The 15,136-nt window shown below is 44.2% G+C and overlaps 1 protein-coding gene across 1 annotated transcript in view; it reads right to left on the reverse strand.

Annotated features, from left to right (window-relative positions):
- Positions 1-15,136, reverse strand: part of LOC144720439 (transcription factor SOX-5-like) — a 236,143-nt gene that overhangs the window by 13,244 nt on the left and 207,763 nt on the right. The window contains exons 11-13 of the mRNA XM_078597241.1: positions 7,149-7,260; positions 5,303-5,476; positions 4,187-4,403 (exon numbers count right to left, since the gene is read on the reverse strand). Coding sequence (XP_078453367.1) covers positions 4,187-4,403; positions 5,303-5,476; positions 7,149-7,260 — 503 coding nt within the window. The remainder of the gene's footprint in view (positions 1-4,186; positions 4,404-5,302; positions 5,477-7,148; positions 7,261-15,136) is intronic.

The following is a 15,136-nucleotide window of genomic DNA, read 5'->3' on the forward strand; positions in this document are numbered from 1 at the left end:
ACTTGTATAGAACAGGAGAAGAACTTACACACGCTAGGTGTATAGAACAGGGGGAGAACGCACACACGCTAGGTGTATAGAACAGGGGGAGAACGTACACATGCTACGTGTATAGAACAGGAGAAGAATGTCCACACGCTAGGTGTATAGAACAGGGGGAGAACGTACACACGCTAGGTGTATAGAACATGGGGAGAACGTACACATGCTACGTGTATAGAACAGGGGGAGAACGTACACATGCTACGTGTATAGAACAGGGGGAGAACGTACACATGCTACGTGTATAGAACAGGAGAAGAACGTACACACGCTACTTGTATCGTACAGGGGGAGAACGTACACACGCTAGGTGTATAGAACAGGGGGAGAACGTACACACGCCACGTGTATAGAACAGGGGGAGAACGTACACACGCCACGTGTATAGAACAGGGGGAGAACGTACACATGCTACGTGTATAGAACAGGAGAAGAACGCACACACGCTACGTGTATAGAACAGGGGGAAAACGTGCACACGCTACGTGTATAGAACAGGAGAAGAACGTACACACGCTATGTGTATTGAACAGGGGGAGAACGTGCACACGCTACGTGTATAGAACAGAGGGAGAACGTACAAACGCTACGTGTATAGAACAGGGGGAGAACGTGCACATGCTACGTGTATAGAACAGGAGAAGACCGTACACACGCTACGTGTATAGAACAGGGGGAGAACATACACACGCTAGGTGTATAGAACAGGGGAAGAACGTGCACACGCTACTTGTTTAGAACAGGGGGAGAACGTGCACACGCTACGTGTATAGAACAGGGGGAGAACGTACACACGCCACGTGTATAGAACAGGGGGAGAACGTACACACGCCACGTGTATAGAACAGGGGGAGAACGTACACACGCTATGTGTATATAACAGGGGGAGAACGTACACACGCTAGGTGTATAGAACATTAGGAGAACGTACACACGCTATGTGTATAGAACAGGGGGAGAACGTACACACGCTAGGTGTATAGAACAGGGGGAGAACGTACACATGCTACGTGTATAGAACAGGGGGAGAACGTACACATGCTACGTGTATAGAACAGGAGAAGAACGTACACACGCTAGGTGTATAGAACAGGGGGAGAACGTACACATGCCACGTGTATAGAACAGGAGAAGAATGTACACACGCCACGTGTATAGAACAGGGGGAGAACGTACACATGCTACTTGTATAGAACAGGAGAAGAACGTACACACGCTAGGTGTATAGAACAGGGGGAGAACGCACACACGCTAGGTGTATAGAACAGGGGAAGAACGTACACACGACACGTGTATAGAACAGGGGGAGAACGTACACACGCCACGTGTATAGAACAGGGGGAGAACGTACACATGCTACGTGTATAGAACAGGAGAAGAACGTACACACGCTAGGTGTATAGAACAGGGGGAGAACGTACACACGCTAGGTGTATAGAACAGGGGGAGAACGTACACACGCCACGTGTATAGAACAGGGGGAGAACGTACACACGCCACGTGTATAGAACAGGGGGAGAACGTACACATGCTACGTGTATAGAACAGGAGAAGAACGCACACACGCTACGTGTATAGAACAGGGGGAGAACGTGCACACGCTACGTGTATAGAACAGGGGGAGAACGTACAAACGCTACGTGTATAGAACAGGGGGAGAACGTACACACGCTATGTGTATAGAACAGGGGGAGAACGTACACACGCTATGTGTATAGAACAGTGGGAGAACGTGCACACGCTACGTGTATAGAACAGAGGGAGAACGTACAAACGCTACGTGTATAGAACAGGGGGAGAACGTGCACATGCTACGTGTATAGAACAGGAGAAGACCGTACACACGCTACGTGTATAGAACAGGGGGAGAACGTACACACGCCACGTGTATAGAACAGGGGGAGAACGTAAACATGCCACGTGTATAGAACAGGGGGAGAACGTACACATGCTACGTGTATAGAACAGGGGGAGAACGTACACATGCCACGTGTATAAGACAGGGGGAGAACGTACACACGCTACGTGTATAGAACAGGGGGAGAACGTACACATGCTACGTGTATAGAATAGGGGGAGAACGTACAAACGCTACGTGTATAGAACAGGGGGAGAACGTACACACGCCACGTGTATAGAACAGGGGGAGAATGTGCACACGCTTCGTGTATAGAACAGGGGGAGAACGAACACATGCCACGTGTATAGAACAGGGGGAGAACGTACACACGCTACGTGTATAGAACAAGGGGAGAACGTACACATGCTACGTGTATAGAATAGTGGGAGAACGTACAAACGCTACGTGTATAGAACATGGGAAGAACGTACACATGCTACGTGTATAGAAGATGGGAAGAACGTACAAACGCTGCGTGTATAGAACAGGGGGAGAACGTACACACGCCACGTGTATAGAACAGGGGGAGAACGTGCACACGCCACGTGTATAGAACAGGGGGAGAACGTACAAACGCTGCGTGTATAGAACAGGGGGAGAACGTGCACACGCCACGTGTATAGAACAGGGGGAGAACGTACACACGCCACGTGTATAGAACAGGGGAAGAACGTGCACACGCCATGTGTATAGAACAGGGGACCTGATAGCTTCCAACACGGTTTCCTTTCACATCCCAGTTGTTGCGCCAAATTTTCGCTAGAACCCGGCCAGGTCTCACAAAGCATGAAGAATGATAGTAACAGTCATTGAAATGATATCGCCAAATTTGTGTTGCTAAGACCCATCACCACCCAACACAGCCAAACAGATTTTATTACCACAGGGTGTACACACGTTTTAGCGACGCGCCAATGATTATTGTTTCAGCTCCCTGGTAAGTGGCGAGATGTTAACTACCTCGCCTGGTATGCAGGAGGTCGTGCATTCGATCCCGACCCTGACGCTTGCATGTATTTGAGTTTGTTTAACACGTAAGCATACGCGACAAACATTTTTAATGAGAAAGGTTTTTGGGGTTTGATCGCGTAAGTATCAATGTGTCATAACCCTCCACCACCCGACACAGCCAGTAAGGTTTGTCACCTAAACAAAACGCGCCAATTAGTTACCACTTCAGTTCACTGGTGAGTTGGAGAGTAAATCCACAACATTTACAATTTGAGTACTCAACCAGAATAGAGGCGAAATCCTACGTGTTAAATTTGAGTGCGCAAATTGTAGTAAACTAATTGGCACGTTTTGTTTAGGTGACACACCTTACTGGCTGTGTCGGGTGGTGGAGGGTTACGACACATTGATACTTACGCGATCTAACCCCAAAAACCTTTATTATGAATATTTGAGTTTGCATCTTATCTCCCTGGTTCGTGTGGATTTTTATCCAGGTCCTCCGGTTTTTCCCTCCACATTTAGAAACATGCGTTTAGAGTATTTGGCTGCTATAAATGTCCACATGATAAGCCACTTCGTTGAGTATCATTTGTGGCCAGGTCGCTTCAGAAAAAGAAAGCTCAGTGGGCGTGACCTGGTAAAATAAAAAGTCGTTCATAGTTTTAAGTTTAATGACAATTCTCACAATCAACCTCGCCAACTATGAGATGCAACTTTTCGCTTTAAACATCGTCACCTGACCTGGCTTCATAAATCGGTATCACGAGGCAGAAGATTAGTGCTGGATATAATCAAATTTGCCAATGTCATTGGTCACTTTGATCTTTACCCATGTATTGACAGTTACATTTTAAATGTGAAATTTTATTGAGACACTGTGTTGTCTTGGTGTGGTCTGGGACAGTTTTTTGCTGCTTTGTACTTATGCAATTTGTACTCATATAGTTTATATATTTAGTGATTTGCTTAGCTTTCCGATACTTTGCACTCCTATCGGGTTTTTGTATTGTTAGTTGTTGTAAATTTAGGACCTGCCCCTACTTGGACATTTGTGGAAAAAGAGCTTCATAGCTCATTGGATTCCTCCTGCAGTCTAAATAAAGATTCTGACTCTAATTTGTACACGTGACAACTTACTACGGTTGGCTACGTCAGGTGGTGGAGGACATTGACAACACAATTTCGGCCAGATAATTACACTACGTGGCCTAGACCAAAAACAAACTATAAACCATAATATTGGCTGTGAAAACCTCCGTGCTGAATAAAACAAAAGTATTTGTATCTTACCCCACATTGTAGAACTGCTTCATCTCCTGGCGCCGATTGCGCATCAGAGCCTTGTACTCGCCAATGCGGAGCTTCTTCCCGTCCACGATGCACGTGCGCTTGGGACGAGGCTTGTACTTGTAGTCGGGATACTTCTCCAGGTGCAGTTTGCTCAGGCGCGCTTGTTCCTCGTAATATGGCTGCTTCTCCTGGTTGGACATGCTCTTCCAGCGTGAGCCTGGACACACACACACACACAAAGATCCCCCATAGAGCCTCAATGCACTTTTTGAGGCAAGTGCGTTAGCAAGCACCGATGAAGGCCGGCATGGCACACGAGAGGGAGGTTGACCAGCACCATACCCGGCCGCCTTTGTCTCCCTCGTGACAATGTTTGCACATCGCACGAGGTACTCATTTAAGGCTGACTCGACCTAGGGGAGTCTATAAACACACGCGTGTGAGCCTACACACGCGCGTGTGCAGACATTGTGTACTCGTATATATTATCCGAACATATTTAAAGGAACTGTTTATAAAATAATAGTTAGCGTCATTGCGGAGAGTATATGTAACAAAATAAATAAGCAAACAATACTCATGTATGCATATGTCCCTCCGCATAAAAATATTAAACTATATTTTACACATTTCATCAGCTACACGGCCTTTTGGGAATTGGTGAATACAATTAAACTCTGGATCTATTGTATGAAATTAGTTCACATATTTTCTATGCTTGTTAACCCAGGAAAGCCTCACTTGAGTGTCAAGACTCTTTGTCAGCAAGGTACTGCCAAGTTGTCGCAGTAGGGGGCGATGTTACTGCAGTGTGTGATCCCAATTGAGTAATATGCAGCTAACTTTACAGCATTGGGTTGTTTGGCCTTTACCAATTACAATGTATGTTTATTTAGCTTTGACATTCAGTATCTCATCAGCAGAGACAGCGTTCCTTCAACCAATGCTGGTGTACTGCCAGATGTTATTAGGCAAGTAGCCTCTCTGATTGTTTCTTGCGTCTGCTTGTGTCGATTCAATGCTGTGGTGGGACAGATACATTGTCTGCTTATTTACGCGATCTACATCGCGAATATGCACAGTTGTTCCCGCATCGTGCTCGCCACGTGTTCTCACCTAGTATCTTGCTTATGTTTGAGTTGTGCATGTCCGGGAAAGCTTGAAGGATTTTCCGCCTCTCGTCCTTTGCCCAGACCATGAATGCATTCATCGGCCGCTTGATGTGAGGTTCATTGCTCCCTCTGCTTCTTGACTCGCGGAAAACTCTTGCATCCGACATGGAGTTGCTTCCTGCACAAGGCGATCACACGCGCACACACGCAACCAACGGCAGTTCAGGCAACGAGCCAGGCCACTTGCTAGAGACGCGGCACTTTTGTCAACCCACTGCTGGATGAGGGCCTGTCTGTCACTCCGCGTGGGCTGTGGTGGGGCCAAGTTGACCGCGTTTCTCTGCGTTGGGCAGCGGCGTGTTGGTGAAAGAGGCAGCACGGACGTTGGAGAACGGAACGACGGTGGATTTGGCCGCACTACCCTCTGTTGACAAAGTGACCTCACAGCAGCCTATAACATCTGTTATGCTTGGTGGTAGCCCATCCAAGCACTATCCACGCTCACCCCTACTTATCTTCGAAATTTGATGAAATTGAATAGACACTTGATTTTGGCATTTGGCCAGGAGATTTAGTTCAAGTAAATTACATAGCCTATAGCGTGTTTCTCTTTTGTCACCGCGTGCATGGGTTTATAGTTGAAGCAGTTTCGTTATCTGGGCTGAGTTTGTCAGTGCTTGAATGGGGAAGCATGCGATCGTCTTGAGATATTGGCTGCATTTAGATGCTTTGTCAATACAAATTGCATCGTAAAAACTGAATACACCTCAGAAAACGTTCCGTTTTCGTCTTGCAGCCCCTCTTCCAATAGCAAATGCGCTTTGTACTGTGGTTAGGGATTTAAAATATTGGCATTATGAAAACATCTGTACAAATGAAGCCCATGTGGAGTGTGAGGGACGAAATGACATGTTACAAATGCAATAAACAGCAATGCGTGTTGTATAAGAGTGTGCTTGACTATGAGTGCATTATACGGTGATATTTCTGTAATCAGTTATCCTCTTATCTGTGAATTTTTACATATAAGAACTCCAATATGACCACTGGGAACGCGGGTTTCCTTTTGTAAATACAATCTCAGGTTGTGAAGAAGGAGTGCCCAACAATTAAAATGGTTGGTCTGCCTCAGAATGGCCTCATGGCTGTGTGCTGAAGCCAGCCTTAAGCCCTCTCGATAGCACCCTGTCACATACTGTCATGACGGAACCAGCCTTATCTGCCTGGTTGTCTTAGCTCGCTTGTCTCTCTTAAATGGCCACTGCTCATAAAGGAAACGATCTAATAACATCAACAAATATTCAGACAATACTCCCCCCTTGCCAAATGTGTGTCTCCATGTAAAAATATATTTTGTTCACATCCCATCGGCCACACGGCCTTATGGGAGTGCATCATTTCAGCAGCATTGGTTCATCACAAGCAAGCTCTGGGCCGGTTTTGACATTCATTACAGCCACGATTTATTTTCCTATCAACGATGGTGTCACGAGGCAAGGGATGGCGTTACAATTGTTAACACAGAGGCACTCTGCATTCAAAGGCAGTGTATAAATCGTGCGAAGAATCAGAATCCGTATGTTTTTGTCTGAAACCCATCCATAGTCTGTATTATTCTGGGTCTTTCCCGTAACAGAATTCACCTTTGCGTGCATCAAGGTACATTGGAACTGTGCATGACTTTTGTTTTTAAGTCACAGTGTGAGAATAAATAATGTCTCCTGTACATATGCCAACGAGTCATGTAAAATTGGCAATGTCTAACTGCGAGGGCTTTTGGTTTTTTGCAGGATGAATAAGCGTTGGCTTCGAAGCAAAGTGCGCCTGTTAACAGCGGAGGAGATCATTACCTTCCATGTCTTCGTTTGCACTTGTCAGGTCGATGATGCTGTGGCGGAAAGGGCCGTCGTCTGCCGCCTTCCCAGATAGCTGGTGCATTAGAGGTGACAGCATCACTTTGTCCTAAACAGCACAAAAAAGCATCTAGAATTATCCAAGTGAAATCAACGCACCAGCATGGATAGGGGAACGCCTGACGATGGAAATCCTGAGACCTTCATGGTAGGCATCCAACACGTCCCATTTAATGAAAGAATGTAACTTAGTCAATGATGTAAGATACAATGTTCTAAGAGGATCAAAAAGCTGAAATTGGGCTAAGATACAGTGGAGTCTATAACTTGAAAAATTAAAAATTACATCTATCCCATTTTGGCCGCAAATATTACCGATCGGTGGTTGATTGGTTGTTCTCATATCTTTATAAAATAATCTAGAAAATAAACTAGAGTGGTGGGGATATATAGAATCTATAGAGTTATGATTAATTTTGTTTTACAGTGGTGCAGTGGTTCGCGCATAGCACCGTGAGAGATGACTTTACCTGTCTTGGTGACCACCACACATGAACCGGCATGGTGAGGTATGGTCAAATACAACCGACATGGAGGCTATCATCCAGTAGTCAATTGACAAAGGGACGATGTTTGATTTTCGTGGCGTAATGCACACAATATAGAGTGTATGAAACTCTGGAATCTATAGAGGTGTAATACCACATACAAATGTGTATTTGAAATAATAATGTTACTCACAATCTGATGCATCTCCTAAGGGCATAAGGATTGATTTGTATTAATCAATGGCTCATTATATCTATAAAAGGTGTCGAATGAGTCATCTGCTGGACAATTCAATGCAATGAGGTCACAATTCGATTTGTGAATAAAATATTTTTGCGATCGTCATGCACAGAATCGACAATGGCTGCCGGCAATACAGTAAGCTACATTCCTACAACAAACACGAATTGGCAAATCACATTCTCCTGCCGAGCAGTTGCATGCGAGGAACTGTGGATGGGTCCCAATCGGCTCGGGATGATTTTGTAAATGCGGCTGTAACTGGGTCCCATCAGACCCAGATTAGTCAAGACTGCAAATGAGACTCTTCTGGTCTCTGGAGTTTCTCACATCGTTAAACAATTACAACTTGAACAAACAAAAAATATCCCACTAAATAGACACGGTTTATTGGATGTCCACTTTGCGGGAAGCCAACGGTTGTTGCTCCATGGAAAGACTGGGCCCAGCAATAGGAATGTGGAATTTCCACCACTGCTTCATGGCTCTCTGGCAGAAGACACTCAATGCCCTATGCTCGTTAAGAGGGGCAAATCACCAACTCCGCTCCACGTGGTTATGACTGTTAAACACACATTGAAACGTGCTCTGCTCCGATAAGCACGGTTAGCTATGCACGGTGCTAAAGAATATCAACGTACGTACAGTGCTGCACCCTGGAAATGCTGCCTAAAAGGCCAGCCAAATGTTTTAATATCAATGCACGTCTGTAGGGCTTGCACTGTAACTGATTTACACATACATAACCAGAATCTTAGTAGAATTTTCTGCGCACAATGTAATTGAAAACATATATATTTTAAATGTTGCAAGGCTCACATCGCTCTATATGGAGTAATGCCGAGCATGTGTGAGCTATCAATCTCATCCGTGTTTATACTTTTCAGAGGCACATTCTCATTTGTTTGTCAGCCATCAATAAAAGTGCTTCTGCTTTTTGGAGATGATCATGGTCCTGATGCTGAACCTCTTCGTGCTATTTATATATATATACAAATTATTATAATTATTGTTTACCGAGGAAAGCCTCACCGAGTCTTATTACAGTCTTGTTACGGTAAAGAACAGTCCGCAACAACACGTGAAATGCGTATGCAGGCCGAACAAAGACTGAGGCGTGTGGGTAGCATCTAGAAGCATCCAGCAGTATCCCGATGTTTTGTGTGATGCTACGCCGAGGCAGCCGTACGTCCGCTAATTCCTACTCACGCGACGTAGTTGGTTCACTCGATCGCGTTATATGCAATTCGCATCCACGTTATAAAAAAATGTGTTTCCTATTACATTAATCGGGTTAAATCCAATTGGCGTTATGAACACAACACGCGGCGTCGTTATAGGAGAACAGCCTGTAGCTCGTTCTAAGGAGAGTCCTGCCAGTAGGGGAAGATGTTGCTGCTACGTCTACTCCTGATTGAGTAATTTGCAGGCACATTTTCAGCATTGGTTTGTTTGGCCAATACCACTGGCGCTGTGCAGTTGTTTTAGCTATGGGAGGAAACCGGAGAACCCGGATGGAACCCATGCACAACATGGGGACAACATGTAAACTCCGCAGAGAGAGGCGTCAGAGTTGGGAATTTAACCCAGGCCCTCCGAGCTGTAAGGCACAAGTGTTGCCCCAGTGCTACCCTGCTGCCCAACGTGTTACAAGGGTACTACACACTTTGGCCTTAAGATACCAGGACCAGTCCATGTACAAATGTATCATACAATAATACAAGTGTGTAATGCGTGATAAATATCAAACAGTTTTAAATTGTGAAAAAGACTGAATACAGTTTACACTTACGCGACATATTTGAATACCACATTCAAATATACAAAGACGAATTACAAGATAAGGTAAACACGAATACACAATTGTACGCGATGCAAACCAGCACACACTGGCGTGAGCAGCGAACCCGTTATGGCTTCCAAAGGGCTGCTACCATTTACACAAGAGACCAAAACCGGGCATATTTCGCAGTCAGCCTATATCTATCTACAGTGGGGGGATAAACTGAAATAAGTTCAACATAATGTCGGTACCATATCTTGGTACAAATCAATTCCTGCCACTTGAACGCAGGTGTCAATTCCCCGACTGCACCAGATTAAACCCGGGTTACCACCTGTCTGGGTCAAACCGGGACAGGTCGCAAACCCCCTGGCTCCACACCACTTGCGCAAAACACTCTGAAGGCAACGATCAGAACTACAAGCACATTAAACACAACGGCTGCCTCTCCGGGTAATAGTGGAGCAGCATTCGGTTCAAACAGCACGTCCAGCGGTGACGTCACAGTGCGACGTGTGCTGATGCAGTTCGCACGGCGTCGTCATAGCCATTCGCTGTGAAACTACCACGCCAATTCCACTGGCTGCTTGACCATGCTAGCGCACAGACGTCGGGGACAGACGCGATATGTAGACATACAATAACCAGCGCCAGCTCGGGAGCTTGGTGGGAGAGCGAGCGTATCGCAAGCGGAAGGTTTGCGGAGTTCAGATCCTGTTTGGGAGTTGACTCAGCCCATGATTCCTCTGGTGTTGACTAAAAATGGAGTACCACATTGTTGAGAAGTGAACAGCGGCTGTCCTATGTATTTACTCGCCCCCGCCATAGGAATGAGGAATTTTTCCTACTGACTCGGGGCTGTAAATGGGGAATAGGCACCACCTCAATCCTCATTTGAGCAGGAAGTCAATTTGACTTTGTAAAATAACAAGCAGCACTTTCAAATTATGACGTTAATTTGTCGATGCAATGTAGGTTATTTAGAAAAAAAAATGCATTCACCAATTAAATCTGCCAGGAATTTTGACAAAATACGTTGATCCAAAAAGGATGGTAATCTTGGGGGACATATCCACATTTCAAGAAAACCATGACATCTCTCAACTCAACAATAGTCACAGAATCAGCCACAAAGCCATGGTTGGCAGGGAAATACAAACGTCGGATATGAACTGCTTCCACTTTGGTCGCGCGCACGCGAATTCGTTTCTGTACCGGGCGGGGCTAGGAGCTTAGTAATTCTGTCCACTCCGCACGGTCACGTGGCCTTCAATGCCAGGCCCTGATTGACTCCGACCCACTGGTGGGGGAAAAACTCACAGGACTACATAAAAATCAAAGCGTCCGTCGCGCTTATGTGAGTGAGTGACGGTGCACCCGTGCACCACAACACAAAGCCGCACCACGCGGATAATCATTTAATAATGTCACACCGCTGCATATGCTGCTGTGCATATTTTATGCTAAAATGGTGCAAATGGACGTATTGATGCGTGAGGATGAAGTTGCCTGCACAAGAATATCATTCACATCTCGCTTTAGAAAATCAACAAAAAGTCCCTGGGATATTACAAAGATGAGACCTGATGCATGATGTACTAACGCCCCATCAACAGCCGTGTCCTGATTAACACCCCAATGAGTTCATGAATTGCCACAATTCGGGGGTCACAATATTCTATTCAAACATTGATTCCTTTTTATCTAATTTTTATAGCTTGTCTGTATAGTTCCTCGTAATTCCCATCAGATTTTTTCCAGTTTTGTCTGCTCCATTAGCCGAAATATATCAGTAATAGTTTGCAAATAATTTCGACAAATCATAAATGATACATTGTCACATATGCACCCATCCGGGATTTGCAATATTCCAAACCATGTTAAGTGATTCACGCTTGCCCTGTGTCAGCCGTGGAACTCCGAGGGTCAGACGAGGTGAATGATTACAGTGGCACAGACGCTGATGCTCATTGTAACATTTTCCAGCGAGGGACTGGCTCAGGCGACGCCACGTGCGTTAGACAGGCCGCGTCTTACACCCTTAGCACCACGGGGATTCCCCAGGGACGAGCAGAACGTTAATCAAGGCCTGGACAGAAGCCCTGTACAAGTACTACTGTGCGCGTTACCTGTGCATTCTCCAGTCAAAGTCTAAGTGATTTTCTTACTTAAATGAGCATTTGGTGTGGCTTTTCTCGTGTTTACAGCCATGAGCCAGTGGTAGAAATTCCACGATCCTGTGGTAGGGGCAAGTCTATGCATAGGACAACCACTGTTGAGCCATCTTGCCAGATACGTGGAATATCTGGTCGTATGGAATAAGAAGAATCATGAATCTATATTGCCCCTTATCTGCAAACATCTAATTTATGGCTGAGATGACAGACATTACTTACAGTTCTGCTCCATGCAATGTCTGTCAAGAACACCTGCCTGTCCATAGCCCTAAACTGTACCATTGGGTAAAACTTTAAACGATATTGTTTATAAAGCTCACTGAAGCAAATCCAACATAGATGTTGAATATATTTTAAACAATGATGAAGATAATCATGTCATTTGTTCTACGCAGAATAAAAAAAATCACATTCAATTATAAGATATAAACCCGAGGGGTGGCACAAATGTTTTAAAAAGTCGCAATGTTAAACATTGTATCCAGTCTCTGGAAAATGAATGCGGGCCAAACAGCTAAGCTAATATTGTTTCTTTAAAGCCCTCTTGACTCCTGTGTTCAGTGATCCCAGGGCCCACTTCAACACACAAAGCTTTGGGTTGTTGTGTCAATGCCACAGTCATGAGGGAGTTCATTTTAAATATTCTAGATCATTCTACAAACATTGCGGCAAACAATTTAATTACAAGTCAGGGGTTGGTAATATTGATAAAATATAATTTTACATAATTTATTTGTAGATTTGTCAGCACAAGAGTACAAAAAGGCTGCAATGCATTACAGATTTAATTAGCTTAAATGATACTGGCAGTTTGTCTTGTAAATCTTACATCGCAGGAATTAGGCAAATGAAAAACAGATCACTGCATTACTTTTCTGGGTAATTATACTTGACGTCTAGCAAATCCCATCGCTTCGGGAAAGAGAACGGACTGACATATTTGCCATCTTTCTTGGATGTCTGAGTGTGAGTGCTACTGGCAGCCCACACCACTCCCCTCATATCAGGGTAAACGCTCTCCGGGGCACAATATCACTGCTGGTTAACGGAGTTGCGAGTGAATGCAAAGGAATGAAATATGAAAGGGTCAGGAAAAGAAACATTTCTTTCCAGTGCCACTGAAAACAAATGAGATTTTTGGTCTGAAGCCATTCAGAGATTCCTTCTAGTCTGCGAATGTTATTGAAGCCAGTCCCGTGAGAAAGTTTTTTTATCGCCATAATTACAGATTCTAAGCTAAGGGCAAAGGAATTATTTGTAGAAGTAATAGCAGTTCCATTTAAGGCATTATGCTGCCAACAATGCCAGCCAAAATTCCCACACTACATTTGTCAGCAATTGTTTATCACTTCCAAACATTGCCTTACTAAACACACAACATATTTAGCCCTAGCCTTGTACTAAAACACTGCCATTGACCACGTGAACCTGAAATTTTATTTTGCCTGCTCTAGAGATTGTTTAAAGGCGCATAGACGGCACTACATTGCATCAATATAGTGGACTAAAGAACATCACGAAACATGGTCACAAATCCTAGATTGTATTTACGTATCAATATGTTATATACACATATATACAGTATGTATACTTATGCATTTATTTTCATAACAATCTGAACTAAATTAACAGATTAAGGTGCTCAGTGATTTAGATTTTGTGAAAATAGACCGGAGACAACCTCTTACTATTAAAACGCCATGCCCCATAAATATTACTCCACAGAAAAATATTTTTACATGGAGCATTTAAAAAAACAAAAATTCCCTCCTGTTTTCACCAAAAAGTGTTCTAACAATTCTCAGAACGAAGACTAAGAACCTAAAATTCAGAGTTAAACTCGAGGTCCCTTCACTGAAGAGAATTCACCCTTTTTCCATACAATTGCTACGGAAAAAAAAATTAGGAATACGTAATTTGCAATCCGCGTGATACTGAGATGTACGTCAACTTGCAGGAGGTTACCCTCCGCAGCGTGCCCACGAGAAAGTGTGGCGTTGGTGAACCACGACGCTTTCAACAGCTCAGTATTGGTGCCGTCTCAAAAGGAAACACAAACGGCTCGGGCGTAACACAAACTTCCACCCTCGTGTAAATGCGGTTGTTCGCCTCGTGGAGACGGCCATTTTGATCAACGCGAGATTCCACAGGCGGGACTTCAGAGCGGTGGCGAGGGAACATCGCGCGGTGTCTTTTAAACATCGCTGTGAAGCTTTCAGATCGATGGAGTTAAAAGTGGGGAGTGCAAAGTCGGTTGCCCTGTGAAGCCAAGCGCTGATGCCCTGTGACCTTTACACCTGTCCAGTTATTGACATGGCTCCACACCAAGGGCTTTCTAGGATGGGTACGTTTTTTTTGTTATCATCAATAATATCTCACAAATGAAGAAAGAAAAACGCTGTACATGACAAAAAATATATGTACAGTGTGTATAGTGGTGTAATTTCTACTCATACATAAGTGCCAGTTGCTTAAATGTTCACAGAAAGGACTCTCATTGCTGTAGGTTGCTATTGATAACATATATCTCAATGCTTCGCAAACTAGATGAGAAACATGAGTTTGAATTACATAAGCACGATACATAAAAGTGAAACGGACACATAGCGTGATACACACGTATGCATGTTCCTGTATTACTATATCAGCTTATTACAAAATGTTGGCTGACGCTTTTTGACGCTTTGTGTGACGCTTTTTGACGCTTTGTGTTCAATTATTTTTTATTTGTCCAGGAAAAATCATTTGAGAATGTTTTGTGGATTAAGACTTAAAGAAATCATCATCCAATGTGATCAGCACATCACTAAATAGGCCATCCAAACTATAAAGTCACGTACAGTTGGAGTTGAGCATTGCAAACACGTTATTACACGTTGATATCCATTCCCCAGAATCAGAATATTTATTTATACTGGAGGAATCTGATGCGCTCTAAACCTTTTTTCACAGATGTCCAGTCGGGGCAAGTAAGAGCGTTACAACACACAATACAACACACGATGGTAGTGTCTTGATTTGAAGCTTTCGTGACTGCAGGAATCCATACTCTTTGGTTCTTTCGGTAAAGTCACGTAGGTAGACAAAATAATAGATCACGACGTTTCGATCGCAACAATAAGCGACCGTCTTCATGACGTTTCGATCGCAACGCAAGCAACCATCGCTTGTGTTGTGATCGAAACGTCATGATCTATTTTTTTGTCTACCTACGTGACTTTACCGAAAGAACCAAA

This window comes from Lampetra planeri, chromosome 8, assembly GCF_965212315.1.
Source record: "Lampetra planeri chromosome 8, kcLamPlan1.2.h2, whole genome shotgun sequence".
NCBI classification, from domain to species: Eukaryota; Metazoa; Chordata; class Hyperoartia; order Petromyzontiformes; family Petromyzontidae; genus Lampetra; species Lampetra planeri.